Here is a 21827-nt window from a genome sequence, read left to right as displayed (position 1 = left end):
TTACCAATAGACTATGTACAGCTGCAGCGATCGGTTAGCTGCTCGGATAGCAGATGTTTGAAGTTGGTGAGGGAGATAAAAGTCTCCAACTTCAGCGATTTTTGCAATTCGTTCCAGTCACAGGCAGCAGAGAACTGGAACGAAAGGCGGCCAAATGAGGTGTTGGCTTTAGGGATGATCAGTGAGATACACCTGCTGGAGCGCGTGCTACGGATGGGTGTTGCCATCGTAACCAGTGAACTGAGATAAGGCGGAGCTTTACCTAGCATGGACTTGTAGATGACCTGGAGCCAGTGGGTCTGGCGACGAATATGTAGCGAGGGCCAGCCGACTAGAGCATACAAGTCGCAGTGGTGGGTGGTATAAGGTGCTTTAGTGACAAAACGGATGGCACTGTGATAAACTGCATCCAGTTTGCTGAGTAGAGTGTTGGAAGCAATTTTGTAGATGACGTCGCCGAAGTCGAGGATCGGTAGGATAGTCAGTTTTACTAGGGTAAGTTTGGCGGCGTGAGTGAAGGAGGCTTTGTTGCGGAATAGAAAGCCGACTCTTGATTTGATTTTCGATTGGAGATGTTTGATATGGGTCTGGAAGGAGAGTTTAGAGTCTAGCCAGACACCTAGGTACTTATAGATGTCCACATATTCAAGGTCGGAACCATCCAGGGTGGTGATGCTGGTCAGGCGTGCGGGTGCAGGCAGCGAACGGTTGAAAAGCATGCATTTGGTTTTACTAGCGTTTAAGAGCAGTTGGAGGCCACGGAAGGAGTGCTGTATGGCATTGAAGCTCGTTTGGAGGTTAGATAGCACAGTGTCCAAGGACGGGCCGGAAGTATATAGAATGGTGTCGTCTGCGTAGAGGTGGATCAGGGAATCGCCCGCAGCATGAGAAACATCATTGATATATACAGAGAAAAGAGTCGGCCCGAGAATTGAACCCTGTGGCACCCCCATAGAGACTGCGAGAGGACCGGACAGCATGCCCTCCGATTTGACACACTGAACTCTGTCTGCAAAGTAATTGGTGAACCAGGCAAGGCAGTCATCCGAAAAACCGAGGCTACTGAGTCTGCCGATAAGAATACGGTGATTGACAGAGTCGAAAGCCTTGGCAAGGTCTATGAAGACGGCTGCACAGTACTGTCTTTTATCGATGGCGGTTATGATATCGTTTAGTACCTTGAGCGTGGCTGAGGTACACCCGTGACCGGCTCGGAAACCAGATTGCACAGCGGAGAAGGTACGGTGGGATTCAAGATGGTCAGTGACCTGTTTGTTGACTTGGCTTTCGAAGACCTTAGATAGGCAGGGCAGGATGGATATAGGTCTGTAACAGTTTGGGTCCAGGGTGTCGCCCCCTTTGAAGAGGGGGATGACTGCGGCAGCTTTCCAATCCTTGGGGATCTCAGACGATATGAAAGAGAGGTTGAACAGGCTGGTAATAGGGGTTGCGACAATGGCGGCGGATAGTTTCAGGAATAGAGGGTCCAGATTGTCCAGCCCAGCTGATTTGTACGGGTCCAGGTTTTGCAGCTCTTTCAGGACATCTGCTATCTGGATTTGGGTAAAGGAGAACCTGGAGAGGCTTGGGCGAGTAGCTGCGGGGGGGGGGGAGCTGTTGTCCGAGGTTGGAGTAGCCAGGCGGAAGGCATGGCCAGCCGTTGAGAAATGCTTGTTGAAGTTTTCGATAATCATGGATTTATCGGTGGTGACCATGTTACCTAGTCTCAGTGCAGTGGGCAGCTGGGAGGAGGTGCTCTTGTTCTCCATGGACTTCACAGTGTCCCAGAACTTTTTGGAGTTGGAGCTACAGGATGCAAACTTCTGCCTGAAGAAGTTGGCTTTAGCTTTCCTGACTGACTGTGTGTATTGGTTCCTGACTTCCCTGAACAGTTGCATATCGCGGGGACTATTCGATGTTAGCGCAGTCCGCCACAGGATGTTTTTGTGCTGGTCGAGGGCAGTCAGGTCTGGAGTGAACCAGGGGCTATATCTGTTCTTAGTTCTGCATTTTTTGAACGGAGCATGCTTATCTAAAATGGTGAGGAAGTTACTTTTAAAGAAAGACCAGGCATCCTCAACTGACGGGATGAGGTCAATGTCCTTCCAGGATACCCGGGCCAGGTCGATTAGAAAGGCCTGCTCACAGAAGTGTTTTAGGGAGCGTTTGACAGTGATGAGGGGTGGTCGTTTGACTGCGGCTCCGTAGCGGATACAGGCAATGATCGCTGAGATCCTGGTTGTAGACAGCGGAGGTGTATTTGGAGGGCCAGTTGGTCAGGATGACGTCAATGAGGGTGCCCTTGTTTACAGAGTTAGGGTTGTACCTGGTGGGTTCCTTGATGATTTGAGTGAGATTGAGGGCATCTAGCTTAGATTGTAGGACTGCCGGGGTGTTAAGCATATCCCAGTTTAGGTCACCTAACAGAACAAACTCTGAAGCTAGATGGGGGGCGATCAATTCACAAATGGTGTCCAGGGCACAGCTGGGAGCTGAGGGGGGTCGGTAGCAGGCGGCAACAGTGAGAGACTTATTTCTGGAGAGAGTAATTTTCAAAATTAGTAGTTCGAACTGTTTGGGTATGGACCTGGAGAGTATGACATTACTTTGCAGGCTATCTCTGCAGTAGACTGCAACTCCTCCCCCTTTGGCAGTTCTATCTTGACGGAAGATGTTATAGTTGGGTATGGAAATCTCAGAATTTTTGGTGGCCTTCCTGAGCCAGGATTCAGACACGGCAAGGACATCAGGGTTAGCAGAGTGTGCTAGAGCAGTGAGTAAGACACACTTAGGGAGGAGGCTTCTGATGTTGACATGCATGAAACCAAGGCTTTTTCGATCACAGAAGTCAACAAATGAGGGTGCCTGGGGACATGCAGGGCCTGGGTTTACCTCCACATCACCCGCGGAACAGAGAAGGAGTAGTATGAGGGTGCGGCTGAAGGCTATCAAAACTGGTCGCCTAGGGCGTTGGGGACAGAGAATAAGAGGAGCAGGTTTCTGGGCATGGTAGAATATATTCAGGGCATAATGCGCAAACAGGGGTATGGTGGGGTGCGGGTACAGCGGAGGTAAGCCCAGGCACTGGGTGATGATGAGAGAGGTTGTATCTCTGGACATGCTGGTTGTAATGGGTGAGGTCACCGCATGTGTGGGGGGTGGGACAAAGGAGGTATCAGGGGTATAAAGAGTGGAACTAGGGGCTCCATTGTAAACTAAAACAATGATAACTAACCTGCACAACAGTATACAAGGCATATTGACATTTGAGAGAGACATACAGCAAGGCATACAGTAATCACAGGTGTTGAATTGGGAGAGCTAGCTAAAACAGTAGGTGAGACAACAACAGCTAATCAGCTAGCACAACAACAGCAGGTAGAATGGCGATAGATTAGGCAGAGAGGGTCGGATTAACTACACACAGAGCCTAAGTGCGGCTGGGGCCGACAGATAAAACATAAACAAGCAGAATGGATTACCGTGAATTAATGGACAGTCCAGCCTGCATCAGCTATGTAGCCAAGTGATCAGTGTCCAAGGGGCAGCGGTGGATGGGGCAGGGAAGCTGGACTGGCGAGTGTTATCCAGGTTAGAAAACTAACAATGACTAAATAGCTTGTAGCCAGTTAGCTGGTTAGCTTCTGAAGGTTCTTGAGTGTGTTCTAAAAATGTAAAGATAATAGCGGTTCCGTATCACATTGGGTGAGGCAGGTTACCGGAAGGTATAAACAAATTAAAAATCGAAAAGGGATAGAAAGTAAATATGGGTTCAGTGAGTGTTTGGGACGCGGCGATTCAGATGGTTAGCAGGCCTGTGCTAACAAGCTAACAGTTAGTAGACGGTGCTAAACACGGTAGCAGTTAGCGGACCGGGCTAAACAAGCTAGCAGTTAGCAGGCCGAATTTGCAAGCAAGGAGATAGCAAGGGCTAGAGAGTTAGCCTTTGGGGACGTCGCGATGGGGGGAGTCTGTTTATTCCTCTTCATGCGGTGACATCAATGGACCGGTCGTGGGTCTGGATATTGTAGCCCAGGAGTTCAAAATGTTCCGTTTGCGATGGGAATCCGGGGGTGAAAAATAAAATAAAAGATAGGTCCGTTATGCTCTGGTTAGAGTCGCGTTGTTCGAACTGGCGAGAGCTTTCCGAGCTAAAGGTTAGCTGATGACCGGTTAGCTGACCGGTTAGCTGAAGACCGCTAGCAATGTTTTGCTGAAGCTGGTAGTTAGTTGGCTAGTTGGCTAGCTTCAGTTGAGGGGTTCCAGATCCGAAGTAAATATAAATACTTTAGGAAAAAAGCTACGTTGGGTGAGGCGGGTTGCAGGAGAGTATTTAGAAGAAGTTGAGGTTCAGCAAAAAGTTTTAAAGATATGTGAAGAAAAAAACGAAAACGAAACGAAAACAAACGATATATACAAGGAACACGACAATCCAACCTTATCAGTGACTGACACCAGACTGTTACCCTTTGGCCCTCTCCATAGGATCCATGAGATTTAACAATTACATTATAGATGTAAAGTAGTTAAAGTAACATGAATAAGTATATATTTCAAGCTAGAAACTTGTATTATTCAAAAACATAAAATACCACCATACCAGCCCAAGGTTGTTGTTTTTTTTTGTGTTTTTTTTGTGAAATGATATTTTGGCCATATCGCCCAGCCCTATTGTGTATGTGTGTGTTACAGTGCCTTCGGGAAAGTATTCAGACCCTTTGACTTTTTCCACATTTTGTTACGTTACAGCTTTATTCTAAAATGTATTAAAATAATGTTTTTCCTCATCAATCTACACACAATACCCCATAATGACAAAGCGAAAACAGTTATTTTTTGTGTGTTCATTTTGTTTTGTTATTTGAAATATCTTATTTACATAAGTATTCAGACCCTTTGCTATGAGACTCGAAATTGAGATCAGGTGCAACCTGTTTCCATTGATCATCATTGAGATGTTTCTACAACTTCATTGGAGTCCGCCTGTGGTAAATTCAATTGATTGGACATGATTTGGAAAAGAACACACCTGTTTATATAAGGTCTCACAGTTGACAGTGCATGTCAGAGCAAAAACCAAGCCATGAGGTCGAATAAATTGTCTGTAGAGCTCCGAGACAGGATTGTGTTGAAGCACAGATCTGGGGAAGGGTACCTAAACATTTCTGCAGCATTGAAAGTGTTGTGGAAATTCAGTACTGAGAGAGATTTGGTATTTTCTTCAAAATGTATTTATTTAATGTCGATTAATTGTTGCAATAATGAGGCTGGTCGACCCCCTCCCTTGAGTGTTAAGTAAGTAACCTAACCAAGTAACCTAACCTCAACCCTCCTTATGCAGACCAAGGAGCATCATAAACCACTCTGGCTTCGTCTTGTCGTTATCTGCAAGTGGGTTGTTGTCTTAACCCCACCCTGGCTTAGTTTCCCAGATGGTTTTGAGACGATGAGTGATTGTTCTACTCCTAAGCTATCCCTTAGTAAAACACATTTTTGTCTATGTAATGCAGTCTTTAACCCATTTGTTAGCCCAAGCCATCTCCAGTGACCATACGCCCAGATTAGCTGCAGGGAACTAGAGTGGAGCCCATGAAAACACAGACACTAATGGGACAGAAATGTCTTATTATTAGTGAAATATTAATTGTTAACCATTAATATCAAATAAACCAGGTACATATGTACTTTTTCTATCACAGATGTCCCTAAGAACACAGAGCTGACAGAGCTTGAGAAGATCTGCAGAGAAGAATGGGAGAATCTCCTCAAATATAGGTGTGTGAAGCTTGTAGCATCATACCCAAGAAGACTCGAGGCTGTAATAGCTGCCAAAGTTCTTCAACAAAGTACTGAGTCTGAATAGATATGTACAATTTCTAAAAAGCTGTTTTTCATTAAGGGGTATTGTGTGTTGATTGACGAGGGGGGAAAACTATTTAATGAGGTTTTAGAATAAGGCTTTAACGTAACAAAATGCAGAAAAAGTCCAGGGGTCTGAATACTTTGTGTGTGTGTGGAAGTAGTGTTTGAATGTGTGTGTGGAAGTAGTGTTTGAATGTGTGAGGGATTTGTGTGGAAGTGACAGTAGTGTATAGTGTGTGTGTGTGTGTGTGTGTGTGTGTGTGTGTATATATATATATATATATAAGTCTAGTGAGTGTGCATAGGGTCAGTGCAAGATAGTTTTGGTACCATTAATTGACTGCAGTCTGGCTATTTAGCAGTCGCATGGCTTGGGGGTAGAAGGTGTCTCGGAGCCTGTTGGTCGGAGAGCCAATGCTCCGTTACCGTTTGCCGGACGGTAGCAGAGTGAACAGTCTATGGCTTGGGTGACTGGAGTCTTTGGCAATTGTTCAGGCCTTCCTCTGACACCGCCTGATATAGAGGTTCTGATGGCAGAGAGCTCAGCCCCAGTGATGTACTGGGCTGTCCGCACCACTCTTTGTGGCGCTTGCGGTCATGCTGCCAGTCAAGATTCTCTCTTGTGGACGAGGCCCTCTTCACAACTGTGCGGGTGTGTGTGGACCATGTTAAGTCCTTAGTGATGTAAACTCCAAGGAACTGGAAACTCTCGACCCGTTTCAATACAGCCCTGTTGATGTGGATGGGTCGTGCTCTCCCCTCTTTCTCCTATAGTCCACAATCAGCTCCTTGGGCTTACTGACGTTGAGGTAGTTGTCTTGGCACCACACTACTAAGTCTCTGACTTCCTTTCCTGTAGGCTGACTCGTCGCCGTCGATGATCAGGCCTACCACCGTCGTGTTGTCAGCAGACTTGATGATGGTGTATGCTTAAAGTAATACATTTTTTTTGTGATGCACTGATTTTAAATTTTTGACCGATATCTAATATTTTTCTTGCTCCAAAAAAATGTTACCAATACCGATTTTTTTTATTTGTATTTTTTTTACATTTTAGCTGCCATTTAAGCATTATAGTGCAGTTAAATAGTTAACACACACATGGACGCAGCGGTCTAAGACATTGCATCTCAGTGCAAGAGGCATCACTACAGTCACTGGTTCGAATCCAGACTGTATCACATCCGGCCGTGATTGGGAGTCCAATAGGACAGCACACAATTGGCCCAGGGTCGTCTGGGCCGTCATTGTAAATAAGAATTTGTTCTTAACTTACTTGCCTAGTTAAATATAGGTTACACACCATACTGACCAAAAAGTTATTTTGTTGGCATTTACGTATGTCCCCATTACCAGTAAAACACAATCAAAACCTATTTCTTTCACTTACTTGCTGTTTCGTTGTTCAGTCGTTTCATTCTCAACCAAACGGTGTTTGCGTGTCAAAGAAGATACATCACATAACACTAATTTGACATGTCAAATAACACAATCTGTTTCAGTAGCTATAGTTAGCTAACTAACTTTATAGCTAGGTGTCATCTAAAATAACTCTAATTTATAAGACATGTTCTTATTTGATTAATGGTGGTCAGATCCATCTATGTGAAGCTAGCCACAATAAGGATTAGGCACAATAGTGGAATTTGCGGTTAGCCTTCAAAATAAAAGTATGGCATAATTCTACTATTTGTATTAATTTGCATCACTGTCAAAGACATACTTTTATTTTGAAGGCAAACCGCAAATTCCACTATTGTGCCTAATCCTTATTGTGGCTAGCTTCACAACACATAACCCAGTCCGGTCGAGCCTCACTAGCCAGATGAAGCTAGCTTGCTGCTTATAACGTTAGCTTTGGGCAACAGGGTTAAGTAGCTGGTTAACGTAAACTCACCCCATTCCGTACAAATGTGCTCAACTGCAACACTCAAACGAGGCTACAAAGAAAACTAATGAGACTGTTGACTTCAAAATCAGGGTGTGAACTAGGTTTCTATTCAAGCGTTGATCGATATGGTAATGGCTCTATAGTATTGGAGAAGTTGAAAAAACTGACCCTCCGTTACATCGTGACGTGACGTGTCATGTCGTAACGTACAGCACGCATAAAGCAACTATTTCTGTCTTACAATCTCTCTCCACCAGGTGTAGCACTTCTCTCATCCTTTAAAAACAAGAAATGGACAGTGACGGGGTTAAGGGGGGGATACCTAGTCATTTTCATGCGATCATCATTCTCAAAGCCGCTGTTTACTTCTATAAGATCACTTTAGCACTGGACAGATGGAGTGAAAAAAAGCAATTTTCCCACATCTCTCCTTCTCACTATCACGCATTAGTTTCGCTTCCCCACCCACCATTTTTAAAAAGTCCCGACGGGGCTCATTGCCTTCTTGAATCATGCATAAACGGGCAGCGTGGGGGTCATGTAATTGATTCTGTTGGAAAGGGGAGATATTGTGCTTTACAATGGTATTGACATAACAGTTGATCTGGAAGTATTACATTTTTGGGGCGCTATAATAAGGTCAATTGTACGGACCAAGGCGATGTAAAAAAAAGTGAGTGTGTTTTAAGTTAGCTATTTATTTTCATGAACTGAAGTTTTAATTTCAATAGATGAACAACAAGTGGCAACCTAGCTAATACTTACTCTTAAGTATTCCTAAATCATTGCTAAGAATAATGAAAATGACTGCAGTTTCTACTGATCGTTGTTTACCCCAGAAGTTGTGGTCGAACAAAAAATGCTTTATTACCAAAGTGGTATTGTAAATACATCATTCGTGGCCGGTGTTTGCTTGTTTGCAGACTTTTTTGTACAGCTTTGACAGTGCTGCTGTATCTTTTTTGACATGCAAAGACCCAAACAGCGTTCCATAGTTTGTATGTCGTGAAGCTAATATCAGTGACGCTATTACTGTGTAACTCCGGTAGGGTAACATCAGAAAAAATAGCGCACTTGGTAGTGTCTTCCGGTGCTCAACCAGTCGGTGAAAGCCAACATCACCCACGACAGAGAACGGTTGGATTGTCAAGGGCAATGAATTCCATTTTCTTGGCTTTAATGGATTTTACTTTGAGTTGTCTCACTGATCTTACTCTTTCAAGTGATTGCTCGATCCACACAGACAGTGTTGCCAACTCCTCGGTAAAGAAAGAAGCTATTGGCTGTCGTAAAAGTCGTTAGAAGTCGCTAAATGACGTCATCACCTAATTTGCATAATTTGCCATATAATTGTGATGGACGCTGTAGGAGAGAGGAATAACGTCGTGGGAGAGACAAAAATGTGTAAAAAACACACTAAATGTGTTTAGATCTAGCTGAACTTTCTTCTTTTGATTATTGTTTTTTTTATTTCACAATTCCAACCCTCCTTTATCCGGGCTTGGGACCTGCAAAAGTGACCCAAAATAGACACTGGTGGAGTTACTTTGTTTTTAATTTAATTTGTTTTATTTAATTTTTTTATTTTTCTTAATTTGGTTTGGTTTTTAACCTTATGGTCCACTGAGCCTACAACAAGTCACAGTAAAACATCAAAATTTTTAACCATAACATTTTTTTTTTCTTTTTCTAAACAATCTAAATTAACCAAAAAGAGACAATAGAAAAAACGGTCAATGTCAATGTGAGAAAATTATAGTAACTAGTCTGGCCCTAATTCAGGCTAATTAAAAACAATTTTTTTAATGGGATCGGCCAGCGGCGGCTTCCCGCATGCGCGATTCATTTGCAGTCTGACGCAGAGGGGTGAACATCTCCTGCTCTGACTGCTGCTGGGAGGGACTGCTGCATGAGGACAGGGCTGCCTGTGAGTGCTTTGGAACGGGGGTGGGGCCCATGGCAGCATCCGCTGCTCGTTAAGAAGAGTTAGAACGATACGTGCTTTCACGTCAGAGGCTCCAAAAGTCTCCAATAACACCAGAAAAAGTAGCTATATTTGTCGCTGGTCACTTTTTTTGAAAATGTGTCGCTAGAGGAGTCTGAATACTCTCTAAATATAGCAACAAAGTCGCTAAGTTGGCAACACTGCACACAGCTAACATTGTTTGGGCTAGGTTAGGAATGCTGTGTTGCACATGTTTTTTGTTTTTGTTTTGTTCGATTACGTCCATATTTATGTCCAAATACCTCCGTTTTGTTCACGTGTTTAGTTCACTATTCCAAAGGCACAATGTGCAAGCGCAAAATCCAGACGAAATCCATTACAGTTTGTAGAAACAGGTCAAACGATGTTTACAATCAATCCTTAGGGTCTTTTTTATGATAAATCTTCAATAATATTCCAACCGGACAGTAGCGTATTCATTACAGAGGAAAAAGAAGGAACGGCGTGACCGCGCAGTAAACAACTGATTGGCCACAGCCTGGTCCACTTGTTGAAACAGCTCTTATTTCACCCCGTTCCACAATAGAAGCCTCAAACAACTTTCTAAAGACTGTTGACATCTGCTGGAAGCCTTGGTAAGTGCAATCTGGCCTCATAGACATAGCATATCGGTAAGGCAATCACTTAAAAATGAAACCACAAACCTCAGATTTCCCACTTCCTGGTTGGATTTGTCTCAGGTTTGCTCCTGCCATATGAGTTCTGTTATACTCACATACATCATTCAAACAGTTTTAGAAACTTCAGAGTGTTTTCTATCCAATACTACTAATAATATGCATATATTAGCATCTGGGACAGAGTAGCAGGCAGTTTACTCTGGGCACCTTATTCATCCAAGCTACTCAATACTGCCCCCCTGTCACCAAGAAGTTAAGTATCAAAAATAAAAGTATAAATAATTTCAAATTCCTTCCTATTAAGCAAACCAGATGGCACCATTTTCTTGTTTTTTAAGTTTACGGATAGCCAGGGGCACACTAACACTGTCAAAATTTACAAACAAAGCATTTGTGTTTAGTGAGTCCTCCAGATCATGGGCAGTAGATGACCAGGGATGTTCTCTTGACAAGTGTGTGAATTGGACCATTTTCCTGTCCTGCTATGCATTGAAAATGTAATGAGTACTTTTAGGTGTGTTAGATTTGCGTCAATTCGAATCTGGTATCAGGATAAATATGACAATGAGTCACGATTGTATACTATGTATTTTTTATTAGCTAAGCAATAAGTGGTAAATGCAATTTTCGTATATACGGGCTCTCTGTCCCACCTCGCAGGGCAAACAGAGAACTGACTTGTTCCTGACAAAGATATTATAATATACCCTGATGACAGTAGTAGTTCCGGCTTCCGAGCCGGCCTGTCAGAGTAGAGACTGGGTGTGGTTTAAACTTGCTCAGCCTATTGCAGGCGCTCAGGCGGGTCCCCGCCTCTTGGCGCTTCTGTTGATAGATGTAACTGTTGCTGTGAAGAACATCCATGCGCTCATGCTCGATACCGTTATCTCGCACCTGGCTCCTGTTATCTAACAAAAGACCGCTTGTTCTGCAACCCCACGCTCTGAATGTGCCCAACTCATTGAACAGTTCCTGTCTTCATGCTACTCTGTATTTTTCCATCATGAGAAAGGCCCATGGCCCTGAGACTGTTAACAATGTTTCAAGTCAGCTATGTTGCATAACACATACATACATACATCCACACAAGCCAACAGCAGATAATATTAAATCACATGTATGGTAACGGGCTATAGTGCATAACACAGAAACCTCATAGGTGTCAGGGAAATGTTTGGAGTAAAAAGTACCGTATTTTCTTTAGGAATGTAGTAGTGCAGTAAAGTTGTCGGGGGGAAAAAAGTAAAGTACACATACCAAAAAAATGACTTAAGTAGTACTTTAAAGTATTTTTTAGTGCTCAATTGAGATCATTTCCACACTGCCATGTAGGGCTGCACGATATGGGCAAATAATCTAGGACTTATTTTTAACCAAATGTTGAAATTGTGATTTGACTTCCGAATTAGAGCATGACTGTTGGAATCATGGAAATATAATGACTATTCTAATTCTATAGTTAGAATATAATAGTGGGCACTTTGAATACAGTGTTGTTTGAGATGACATCAAATTAAAATTCCAGGGATGAGTTATTGTGACAGGGTAGGAACTAAAGTGTAGATAAGTGTTTCCTAGGGGACCCTATAAGCTTTGGCTACATTGCTTGTTTTCTCTTAGCTACTTCATGTAGCTAACATATTCTTGCTTTGCATATTCCTCTTTGAAGATAGATACTGTTGCACAAACAACATGCTGATTTAGGTCTACACCATCACTGGCATTTTCAGGCTGTATTAGCTAGCTACGTTTGCTCTTACTCAGTACATTTATTAGCTAGCTAGCTAGCTATTAGCATTAGTGGCTAACAATTAGTGTCTCAAAATGTTTAGGCAACTTGCTAAGAAAATACAAACTAGCTGTTTGCTGATGTACGAAACACAAACTAATAGTGTCATTATAGAACGCTAGTGGATTTATATTAAGAAGCAAAGTGAGAACAGCATTGTTGTCATCAACATTGTAGCATGTGTTGCATTGACTATGCAGACTGAATGCAAGTGTCTCCTGGTTGAGGAACATCAAATGCGCTCCTTGAGTGACAGGGGGCGTGGCTAGGTCGGTGTGGAATGTGGCACAGAGAGAAAGAGCAGAGAGAGATGACTCATGTAGGGAATAAACTATGAAAATGGACATTACACATGGCATATCACATTTAAGAAAAACAAAAAAAACATTCAAATACCGGTATAGAAGGTAAAGTATAAACCCAAACCGGTCCCTGCATCAATACCGGTATGTCATAAAATACGGTATACCGCCCAGCCCTACATATACCACATAATCATCATATAGGTTTTCCAACAACAGCTAAATTATTGTCATAACCAATTTGAGGCCATGTATTTTAAAGAAAGCTGGACTCATGCAGTGGTAGAGGAAACACTGAGACTGAGTACCCAGAAGCGCCTTTCAGGTCACCCAAGGACACACTGTACATTTAAAAAAAGATATATATCATTTGGCAAGACTAAATATTTACCAGTGTTGTTGTGTTTCTCTGCCATGGCCCAAACATACAGTAGGCTACATGTCCTGTGGGGAAATTATTGTAATCAAAAGGAGGGACTTTTTTAAAGATTTTCTTCAAAACAATCCAACTTTATTATTTAATTACTGCAGTAATGGAGCTGGTCGGTAATCACCACTGGAGGTAATCACTGAGAACTCAACCTGCTGGTTTGAGCCACAGCATTTTATAGCCAAGTCCATCCTCCTTCAGTCTACACGACACACAATAGATGTATGGAATGGGTCACAAGGTTAAGATTTGTATGAAAGATACTTATAATTCACAATGAGAATGAGAACCCATTGTGTGGATACCAGTGTCTGGCCCCCCAACTCCATACTAGAGCCATCTCTCCCTGGTACCGTATAGAACAGATACATTAACTCTTGCCCTGGAATGCAGAATCCACAAAGACATCGTAAATCTTTCAGAGGCCCATCCTCAGTAGAACACACACAGATGAGAATTCTAACAACCTTTTATTATGTTGCAGTAACAGCATTATAACATAATCTTGTAATTTCCACCATAGTCCTTGAGCCTCCTGGTACTCCCTCGTTCCAGCTACAGGTGGTAAAGCTCTCGAAGGCTGCTTGTTTGCTGCCTGACTGACTATTGTTCCTTGTTTTCCAACCCAGCATGGCTTCCATGACTGATTAACAACAGATGTGACATTCCACATAAGTCGCACATGTCAGGTTGACCTGGCCGTGTTTATTTTTCACCAGATCCATTAACTTCTTTGGGACACCCCCCCTTCTCTCAATTTCCGCCTGAAGACATACCCTAATTTAACTGTAGCTCATGGCGAGAAGCAAGGATATGCATATTCTTGGTATCATTTGAAAGGAAACACTCTGAAGTTTGTGGAAATGTGAATTGAATGTAGAAGAAAATACAAGGAAATAAACATAAGTTTTCTGTTTTTTATTGTTGCATCTTTCAACTGAACAGGAACAGCCAAACATTCAGATATGATGCTGGGGATAATTTCGATGAAGCACATAAGAGGGCAACAGTATTTGAAAAAAGTTTCAGAAAGATATCTTCAGGAATGAGTGAGCTACATGACATTGAGCATGTAGTCACCCAGGTGTCCTGCACAAGTTGCCCAAATGTACCCAAGTGGCCGAATTGGTACAGTGATACATTTTGAAGTAAATAACTATATACAAAGTACTAAAATGCTATTCTAGCACACCCCCACACAAAAAAATACTTTTTTTTTTTTTTTTTAAATAACAGGGGTAACTATTTACACACATTCAATGTATAATGTACAATATTGTGAAGACCCTCAGTCCTCTACACAATATTGTGCTACTGATGCCATGCCCAATAGCAGTCTCTTTCTGCTGTAAAGCAGAGGATTACTGAACATGTGGTGCAGGTGATGGGGCATTTCCTGTGACAAAGCGCACAACAACGCCTCCCCACTGTGCCCCGAGGCACACTCATGCCTGCAGAGATTAATCTGGGCAGGTGAACACCACTGGTTGGAGCAGAAGGGACAGAAGCTGCTGCAGTGGACTTGCTGTAGCAAGCAAGCTCCTGGATGAGCAGCTCTCTGAAGGCTAGCTGTGAGATGGGGGGCTGTCCACAGCTCTTAGCTATTTCCTTCTGGAGGATGAAGGAATTCACCACAGCAATGTCGATGAAATTATAGAAAAATATCTTGTACCATTTCATTGTCTTGTGGAGAACATTTTAGTAGCCTATTGGCGCATCTGACAGGTCCACACCTTCCATGCTCTTGTTGTAGTCCTTGATAGCTGCAGGAATGGGGACATTTTTGGTGGTCCATGCCCCAGTAGCGCCTTTCACATGCATGACGATGTGATCTCCACTGAAGGACTTGTGGATACTGGAGCACATGACCACCTCTCTGGTATCCATCCACTTCACAAAGAGCAGGCCATCTTGGCGAATCCATCTCATGGTACCCCGCTCAGCCCGCTTAGGCATGTCATTCACCTTGGTTTTCGGAAAGCCCACTCGGTTGGTCCGAATGGTGCCACAAGCTCACACATCCAGCTTCCTCAGGTCTGCGAACAGGATAGGGCTTGTGTAGAAGTTGTCCACAAAAAGTTTAGCCCTTCCCCAGCAGTTGGAAATCGAATAACCCCCCTAACGGAATCATAACTGAGGCCCTCACCGGTCGCAAAACGGCAAATAAAATGGCATGTGTATGCACACACAGAATCATGCAAAACAAACAGCTTGTAACCCCATTTAGTTGGTTTGTTATGCATGTATTGTTTTAGGCCAATTCAGGCCTTTTGAGGCTACCATCCTCTCATCGATGGAAAGGTTCTGGGCGTACTGAAAATAGGTCTTGCCGGCCTCAACCACACTGTGGTAGAGAGGTTTTATTTTGCAAAGCCTATCAAACTTTGCTGTGCCTCGCTTCTTCTCATTGTCCTCATCAACTTCTGGGTCACTGATATGAAGCGCCCGTGAAATTGTCACATGACATGACAGTGGAAGGGAAAGGCAGTTGATAGAGGGGAGCAGTTTTCCAGTAGTCTTTCGGGGTTTTCAGCTTCACAAGACCCATGTAAATTCCCATTGACAGGTACCAAAAAAGATCTGACATGGAAATGGGCTTCCATCCCTCTTTCTTGCCTGCCTACTTCTTAGCACCATACTTATTAGTGTTCAACACAAGGGAATCAACAACTGACGAGGTGAAAAACAGCCAGTTGCATGGGGCTGTACTTTTGAGGTCATGTCCAGCTGAGGTCCTGGTGGCCTTTTCGGTCTGAATATTGGAGGTTTTGGCGCCACATCCTCCTCCAGCACAGAGTGCCAACGACCCTCCTCCTCTCTGATTGCAGGTTTATCTCTTCCCCACCTCCACTTCTTTGTCACTGACTTCACACCTGGCCGGGCGGGGGTAGGTGTGGAGCCGGAGACAGCAGGGGTCCGGTTAGATGAACCAGCTCCTATGTGGGATGGGCACCTTAGCAGTGGGGGCTCCCAATCAGAATCGGAGGGACTGTGAAATAAAGACAGACACACAGGTTCTTAATAGAGTAGGGAACCCAATCACTATGGTGAGGTGCTGTTCCATTCCATGTTTAGATAAAATGTCAAAAATATCTAATATACACAGACATACATACCCCCTACCCACAATGTAGAGCCATGTGTATTTCACACATTTCATTACGTATTATATATATATACAGCCTTGCGAAAGTATTCGGCCCCCTTGAACTTTGCGACCTTTTGCCACATTTCAGGCTTCAAACATAAAGATATAAAACTGTATTTTTTTGTGAAGAATCAACAACAAGTGGGACACAATCATGAAGTGGAACGACATTTATTGGATATTTCAAACTTTTTTAACAAATCAAAAACTGAAAAATTGGGCGTGCAAAATTATTCAGCCCCTTTACTTTCAGTACAGCAAACTCTCTCCAGAAGTTCAGTGAGGATCTCTGAATGATCCAATGTTGACCTAAATGACTAATGATGATAGTCCCCCCCTCTCTAATATAGGTTTCTTCTTTTGCTGAGTTGATATTTATTGCAATTTGATACTGTGTTTTTATTGCGATTTGATGTTACACACATATTGGTCATTATATGTCAGCTGCAGAGAGACGAGAGAGGGTGAGAAAACGAGTTTTGATAATACAAGTGCTGAAAACATGTTGGCTCACTTAAAAAGAGAAGCTATAGGATGAAAAATATCATAATGTTGGTGCTGACTAGCAATGCTGACTAGCAATAAGAAATATATATTCAAATATCGAAATATCATCCCAAAATATCATATCACCCCATCACTACTTGTTAATCTGTGTCGAGGAAACCGGCCCTGAATGTAGTTTCCACATAATCAACCTTTTTAGGCAGCATTTTGACACATCCATCTTTTCCTATTCATTCTGTCCAGATAGCAAAAGATGCCAAGGAGTGTGTGCAGGAGTGTGTCAGTGAGTTCATCAGCTTCATCACGTCGGAGGCCAGTGAGCGCTGCCACCAGGAGAAGAGGAAGACCATCAACGGCGAGGACATCCTGTTTGCCATGTCCACCCTGGGCTTCGACATGTACGTGGAGCCCCTGAAACTCTACCTTCAGAAGTTCAGAGAGGTGAGAGGGAGAAGGGAGAGAGAGCCTGGGTGTGCGTGCGTGCAATTTCTCGACCTAAAACATTTGCCTGTGGACTGGTGCGTTCTCGAGTTCTCAGGAAGTCTCTATGTATGGCCTTGACTCAAACACAAAGGGCTTGATGTTGCTTTGTCCTTCCCTTACCTGGCCATTAAAGGGGATTGGAAACACTTCAGGAGTAGATCTAAGCAAAGATATATATTCAATCCACTAATACTAAACATGTGCATTTAACATAAAAACATCTCTATATTTAGTGTTTTGATTGTCGACCAGGTTTATTTGAGCAATGATCAGCGCCATTTTAAATTGCCATAGAAACGACTGACGCCAGTGCGTGCATCACTGGCAGGAATCAGAAAATTGTCTGTGGTATTGAATTTGTGCTAAGAGAGTGAATCGTAGAGAGTGAGGATACGCGCGGACAATGAAGATGGCGACAAGTGGCTCCAAAAAAATCCCTCTGTAAACTTCCATCGGCTGCCCAAGAACCTACAACTTTTGAAGAAGTGGCTCCATGTCCTGAAGAGGAAGGACGTGCCAGCTTGAGCTTGCAGGATCTGCAGACAGCACTTTGCGGAGGGAGACTTTGCTATGAAGGGCCAGGCTAGCGTTTGACACGAGATGAAGGTAACAAGCTAATTGCATCTGAAGTGTTTTGTGTAACCCCCCCCCCCAGCAAATAACGTTAGCAAGTTAGCAACTCAACTGCAACTAAAATTGCAACACAGTTTATCTGTGCACCCCTGATATTAGGTAACGTTAGTTACTGTAGCTAGCTTCCATCTCAGATAGTCAAGTACTGTAATACATTTTGTTGACAGATTTATTTTTGTAATCTTTTGTTAGCTCCACGTCATTTAGCTAGACTGAAGTTGACATCGCTAATGTTTGCTGAAAAATAAATGTCCCTCGTGTGTGTGTGTTGACAAGGCACACAGGACAGGTAGCTTGTTAATGCCAACTGATATATTTGGGTTCAGTTGTCTTAACAAAACATTTGTTTGTTTTCAGGATGACATATTCATCCCTGAAATGTTTTCATCCTGGAGGAGTCTGTGCAGGAGGCAGAGGTGGTACTTGCAAATCTGTGTTATTTCTAAGGCTATTGTTTATTTCAGGTATATGCAGTAATTCTATTTAACTAGCCTAATAGATGCCTTAATTGTTTTCTACCAACAGGAAAGAACGGTTAGTGCAGCATGCCAAACTGACCACCTGGTGCCAGAGTGTTCCTGTGCTGCGGTGGAGAAGAGGTCCAGCGGGACCATCACCAAAGAGCTCTGGGCCCAGCTAGATTGCGCTCAGAACCATCAGTATACAATCGAGTCCTGCCCCTATACGCCACAGATGGAGCTGACGGACAGTGAGATCAGTGAAGACCATAACTCGCTGTAAAAATCGCAATCATCTCAGTGCGAGCCAAGATATACTATCAATCACTTTGGGGAAGCGGGATGGTGTTCCGAAAATGGAGAAGGAGCAGGCCATTCAACAGCGAATTCAAAGATACACCCATCCATAAAGGGAATCCGAATGGAATAGTTTTCCCGCGTGTGTTTTTTTTTTACCCTTTTCAATGGATGTGCTACCTACAGTGCCTTGCAAAAGTATTCGGCCCCCTTGAACTTTGCGACCTTTTGCCACCTTTCAGGCTTCAAACATAAAGATATAAAACTGTATTTTTTTGTGAAGAATCAACAACAAGTGGGACACAATCATGAAGTGGAACGACATTTATTGGATATTTCAAACTTTAACAAATCAAAAACTGAAAAATTGGGCGTGCAAAATTATTCAGCCCCCTTAAGTTAATACTTTGTAGCGCCACCTTTTGCTGCGATTACAGCTGTAAGTCGCTTGGGGTATGTCTCTATCAGTTTTGCACATCGAGAGACTGAAATTCTTTTCCATTCCTCCTTGCAAAACAGCTCGAGCTCAGTGAGGTTGGATGGAGAGCATTTGTAAACAGCAGTTCTCAGTTCTTTCCACAGATTCGATTGGATTCAGGTCTGGACTTTGACTTGGCCATTCTAACACCTGGATATGTTTATTTTTGAACCATTCCATTGTAGATTTTGCTTTATGTTTTGGATCATTGTCTTGTTGGAAGACAAATCTCCGTCCCAGTCTCAGGTCTTTTGCAGACTTCTTCCAGAATGGTCCTGTATTTGGCTCCATCCATCTTCCCATTAATTTTAACCATCTTCCCTGTCCCTGCTGAAGAAAAGCAGGCCCAAACCATGATGCTGCCACCACCATGTTTGACAGTGGGTATGGTGTGTTCAGGGGGATGAGCTGTGTTGCTTTTACGCCAAACATAACGTTTTGCATTGTTGCCAAAAAGTTCAACTTTGGTTTCATCTGACCAGAGCACCTTCTTCCACATGTTTGGTGTGTCTCCCAAGTGGCTTGTGGCAAACTTTAAACAACACTTTTTATGGATATCTTTAAGAAAGGGCTTTCTTCTTGCCACTCTTCCATAAAGGCCAGATTTGTGCAATATACGATTGTTGTCCTATGGACAGAGTCTCCCACCTCAGCTGTAGATCTCTGCAGTTCATCCAGAGTGATCATGGGCCTCTTGGCTGCATCTCTGATCAGTCTTCTCCTTGTATGAGCTGAAAGTTTAGAGGGACGGCCAGGTCTTGGTAGATTTGCAGTGGTCTGATACTCCTTCCATTTCAATACGCGATAGCTTGCACAGTGCTCCTTGGGATGTTTAAAGCTTGGGAAATATTTTTGTATCCAAATCCGGCTTTAAACTTCTTCACAACAGTATCTCGGACCTGTCTGGTGTGTTCCTTGTTCTTCATGATGCTCTCTGCGCTTTTAACGGACCTCTGAGACTATCACAGTGCAGGTGCATTTATACGGAGACTTGATTACACACAGGTGGATTGTATTTATCATCATTAGTCATTTAGGTCAACATTGGATCATTCAGAGATCCTCACTGAACTTCTGGAGAGAGTTTGCTGCACTGAAAGTAAAGGGGCGGAATAATTTTGCACGCCCAATTTATCAGTTTTTGATTTGTTAAAAAAGTTTGACATATCCAATAAATGTCGTTCCACTTCATGATTGTGTCCCACTTGTTGTTGATTCTTCACAAAAAAATACAGTTTTATATCTTTATGTTTGAAGCCTGAAATGTGGCAAAAGGTCGCAAAGTTCAAGGGGGCCGAATACTTTCGCAAGGCACTGTACCTTGTCCCAGTTCTGTTGTTTCGACTCTCTCAATCTATGAATGCTCAGCTATGAAAAGCCAACTGACATTTGCTTCTGAAGTGTTGAACTGTTGCACCCTCTAACCACTGTGGTTATTATTTTGATGTAAAAGGGGCTTTTGTAAAAAATACATTTGTTTGCTCTGCTGGATGCTGTGTATTCACTGTCTGAGTGATGGGACATTTTTATAGTATCTGTAGCATATTTTGGTGTGTATTTAATCTACATTTTAACTTCTTAAAATGGCAATCAGTAGAAGAAACAATAACAAAGAGGCTCCCTGCTCTTCTTTTGGTAAAAAGCTGAGGGATAGGGCCGGAGAAATGTAACCAAACTCAAATTCATAGACAGAGTTATAGATGCAAGGACTGACCATCCATTATATCAAAATTGTAATCCTCTTTCTATGATCTGTTTCCACTACCATGTACCCAGTTTGCTTTGGATAAAGGTGTCTGCTAAATGGCATATATTATTGAAGTCTACTTTGACTCTGCCAACTAGTTGCCAGTGTAGGTACCATTCCTTTCCAATAGAAGGCAGCCAAAGCTAGTTGAAGTCACTACATTAGCGACAGGGACACAGGGTTAGTGCGCATTGAAAGTAGTTTTATCTTCAAAGCAAGTTTATCTGGTTACACTTGAACCTGTTGTTATAGTGGACAAGCTAACTCATACTATTTTTTACATAAGACCCAGGCATTAGGTATATGTCTTAGGCTAGATTTACTAAATTAATTTTAATCAATGCCTTTGCTTCTGGCTATTCTCCCTTGTGTCCCTCCATAGGGTGAACTGGCGATAAGCTGCCAGCCTGTATGCTCTGCAAACAAAATCATAAGAAAAGTTAGTCTGATACCTAAACTAAATCACAATGTATTTATAATTAGCACGCCCCATTATTGGTTAGAATGAGATTTCATGAATCATGATGTCTGCGATTCGAACTCTGGTCGTCTAATCTAAAGGTAAATGTGTTACCTACGCGCCAAACAGCGCTGATGATAAACAGCGTTATAGAATACTATAACGAATACTACATATATTGGACACCTACCCACTACTGATATTAACCTTAAACAATTGATAATCAAGCAAAATTTCACAAATTATTTAACTGGCATATTTACTGCTGACTGGCCGAGTAACCTCTTCAGCCAGGAAGTCCTTCGTAAGGATTAGTGACGCGTTCAACAACTACATCGTCATCCCGTCAGACTGACAGGAACCCAGCCACCATCCGCTGGGATCTTGTGCTGTATCGCCACCATCTCTCTACAACACACACACTCATACTCTAGCCATTACCTGGCAGCATCCCCACTCACACCAGTTTGTGTTTGCCTACTCCAACCCTCTAGCTGAGGTGTTTCAGGCGGCATATCGGTGTTGTTATTGCTACGAGAATAGACTCTTTGATCTGGGGCAACGATTGGCTCAAATATGATCGGCTTCAGTAGGTTTAGTGGCTCCCTAACTAACAATTATTTAATTCTCTGTAATAAACTCATTCGCAGACTTGGAGCTACTCTGTAAATTCAGCCATTTTGGGGAGTTCCAAAATGCTCTCCTGCCATTGACGCA

The 21827-nt window shown here is 42.9% G+C and overlaps 1 protein-coding gene and 1 long non-coding RNA gene across 3 annotated transcripts in view; both read left to right on the top strand.

Annotated features, from left to right (window-relative positions):
- LOC110493250 (nuclear transcription factor Y subunit beta) overlaps positions 1–21827 on the top strand; it is a 44996-nt gene that overhangs the window by 16093 nt on the left and 7076 nt on the right. For both annotated transcript variants that reach the window (XM_021567516.2, XM_021567519.2), the window contains exon 4: positions 16798–16995. In XM_021567516.2, the coding sequence (XP_021423191.1) occupies positions 16798–16995 (198 nt within the window). The remainder of the gene's footprint in view (positions 1–16797; positions 16996–21827) is intronic.
- On the top strand, positions 17004–18662 carry LOC110493274. The gene is made up of 3 exons (XR_002469111.2): positions 17004–17643; positions 18028–18086; positions 18196–18662. It is a non-coding gene; the product is annotated as an uncharacterized LOC110493274 (long non-coding RNA).

This window comes from Oncorhynchus mykiss, chromosome 2 (assembly GCF_013265735.2).
Source record: "Oncorhynchus mykiss isolate Arlee chromosome 2, USDA_OmykA_1.1, whole genome shotgun sequence".
Taxonomy (NCBI): domain Eukaryota; kingdom Metazoa; phylum Chordata; class Actinopteri; order Salmoniformes; family Salmonidae; genus Oncorhynchus; species Oncorhynchus mykiss.
This window is presented reverse-complemented; position numbering and strand designations above follow the sequence as displayed.